This window comes from Anarrhichthys ocellatus, unplaced genomic scaffold (genome assembly GCF_004355925.1).
Source record: "Anarrhichthys ocellatus isolate YVR2014 unplaced genomic scaffold, GSC_Weel_1.0 scaffold26, whole genome shotgun sequence".
In the NCBI taxonomy this organism is placed as follows: Eukaryota; Metazoa; Chordata; class Actinopteri; order Perciformes; family Anarhichadidae; genus Anarrhichthys; species Anarrhichthys ocellatus.
Genome location: NW_022280056.1, coordinates 5,718,751 through 5,721,085, shown reverse-complemented (window position 1 = coordinate 5,721,085; position 2,335 = coordinate 5,718,751). Strand labels below are relative to the sequence as shown.

Here is a 2,335-nt window from a genome sequence, read left to right as displayed (position 1 = left end):
GAAAATCAAGATGATTCAGCAGAAAATCTCATTGATTTAGGGTTATGATTATAACTGACAACATAGCTGTTGTAACTCAAAATAAATGAATAAATGATTCAATATTGTGTGAATGAGAATCGTTGTTTTAACAGCTCGTGTGTCTGCTCACACACAGCTCTACAAATACAAATACTGCACTAATCGGATCTAATCCTTTTACCTCGAACAGAAACTAACGTATTTAATCAGCCTCGATGTTCTGAGTTTTATTGTCCTAAAACTAAACGCTGTGATGTTTTATCGAACGTCTGAGCCTCAAAAGTCCAGATTCTCTCCACTGGACTGACTTTACAGGAAACCATGTGATGAATACGACATGAAGGCCGCTGTTAGAAGGAGACGAAACCCTCAAAGAACCCGGACTCACTTTCACGCCATAATTCATCGTCGCCACACAGCGGTATTGCTTCGCCTCACTTGACCGGTTTGTGAGTGGATTCTCCGGCTGCGAGCTCTTCAAGCGTCCTCCTCACACTTCTGTGTCGAAGGTAGAACGCGGATCAATAACACATTTCATGCTCTCTGGTGGCGCTGACACGACGCAGAGGTGAAGTCACACGACTGAAGAAGAGAAGCTTCCATGTCTTGGGCGTCTGATCGTCCTGCCGGGCGATACAAAGACGGTTATGAAGCCGATTAAACTCGTTCTCTTCTTGTTTTCATGAAAACATCTCGTCTGTGACGACCGTTAACACCGCTGACCTCTGACCCCGTCATCGTCATATGTCACCAATCAGATGAGGCTATGGATTGTTACAGCGCGTCTCGACCTGGAGGTCAACGGGAGGCGTCACCTCCATCTGAGGAGCTGACCTCCTCTTTAGTTGAGCCTCCGGTCTTAACGCGACACGATTAGTTTCACCTTGAAGCCACAAACGAGCAAGATGCTCTTCATGACTGAGGGTCAGTTTGAAACCGCAACGAATAGTTGATGAATCTGAGAATCTGGAGTCAGATGAGAAGACGGATATCAGTTTTATTAATGATCTAGGATGTGTTTAGCCTAGCTTAGCACAAAGACTGGAAGCAGGTGGAAACTGTTAGCCTCCCTAAGCGTGCTAGAATTCTCACAATGACGGATCTATTATCTGTAAACAAATCCCAAGAACTCCAAGGGTCGTTCTCCTTTCCTCGGCTCCTCGTCTCCTCGCCTCCTCACCTCCTCGCCTCGCGTCTTAGAGGAAGAGACGAGAAGAGAGAGGATACATATATATATATATATATATATATATATATATATATATATATATGTATATATAAAACCAGAGTTATACTTTAATTGTGATCTGACCAGTAGCCTCAGATTTTGTACAGAATTATCTTGATTTTGTATTCAACTTTTCAGTGGTTTTCTTTATGAACCTAACTGGTAACACTATAATGTAAACAATATGCATATAAATTGATACTGTATTTTGCACCATTGATTTTCTTTATATATATTTTAGCTTTTTTAGGTGAGTTTTTGTTACATGAGCCTTTCTTCCTCATCTGTATTCTATTTCTATTTAATGTTTCTCTGTCTCAACTTTCCTTTATTAAAGAATAAAACATGAAACATGAAAAAAACACATGTTTGAGTAACAGATATTTCCACAGCTCAAAGCCACCAGTTAATTTGCTCATTCATCTTCAGACGCAGGAAGTTCTGGTCCAAAGCTGATGATGTAAAACACAGAATGCTTTCAGTCTCACCTGTCGGACGGGAACAGATTGCATCATTTTTCCCGACGCCGTCTCCTGGAATCAAGAACCGACTCCTTTAGTCGATAAAGAAAACTGACTTTTATTAGATGGAGCTGAACGGTGAGATCTTTTTTCCCTGTATGACTTAACAGAAAAGAAACAGCAGGTGAAAGATGAGAATGAAGGTTCATAAACTGGAGGGGAATATTGCATTGGAGGACGATGGAATAGTTTAGACCCTCACATCTCTTCTTTGTACTCTGAGTCTCTGAAAGGTTCAATCTGAGCAGAATACATTAAAGCAGCTGTGTTTCTGTCTCCTCTCGGTGTCTCCTGAGGACGTCACCCCGAGAGAGGTCGTCTGCTGCAGCTCCACATTTAAATCAGAGTGTAAATCTGCAGGAGGAGGGATGTGACGAGCCCCCCCCCCACCTCCTTATTTTTAAGATCTTAATCTGTGCGAGTTGGAAGACGCTTTACAAACTGTTTGCAGAGCGACCGTCCGTCAATCTCTCCGTGCCGACGAAAAGTGACATCTCTGTTGGTTTAGTTGCCTATAGCTAACTGTTGGTTTAGTTGCTTAAACCTAACTGTTGGTTTAGTTGCT

At 42.1% G+C, this 2,335-nt stretch overlaps 1 protein-coding gene across 1 annotated transcript in view; it reads right to left on the bottom strand.

Annotated features, from left to right (window-relative positions):
- Positions 1-427, bottom strand: part of LOC116391652 (phosphatidylinositol N-acetylglucosaminyltransferase subunit Q-like) — a 6,233-nt gene extending 5,806 nt beyond the window's left edge. The window contains exon 1 of the mRNA XM_031862441.1: positions 410-427. Coding sequence (XP_031718301.1) covers positions 410-427 — 18 coding nt within the window. The remainder of the gene's footprint in view (positions 1-409) is intronic.
- Between the last annotated feature and the right edge of the window lie 1,908 nt (positions 428-2,335).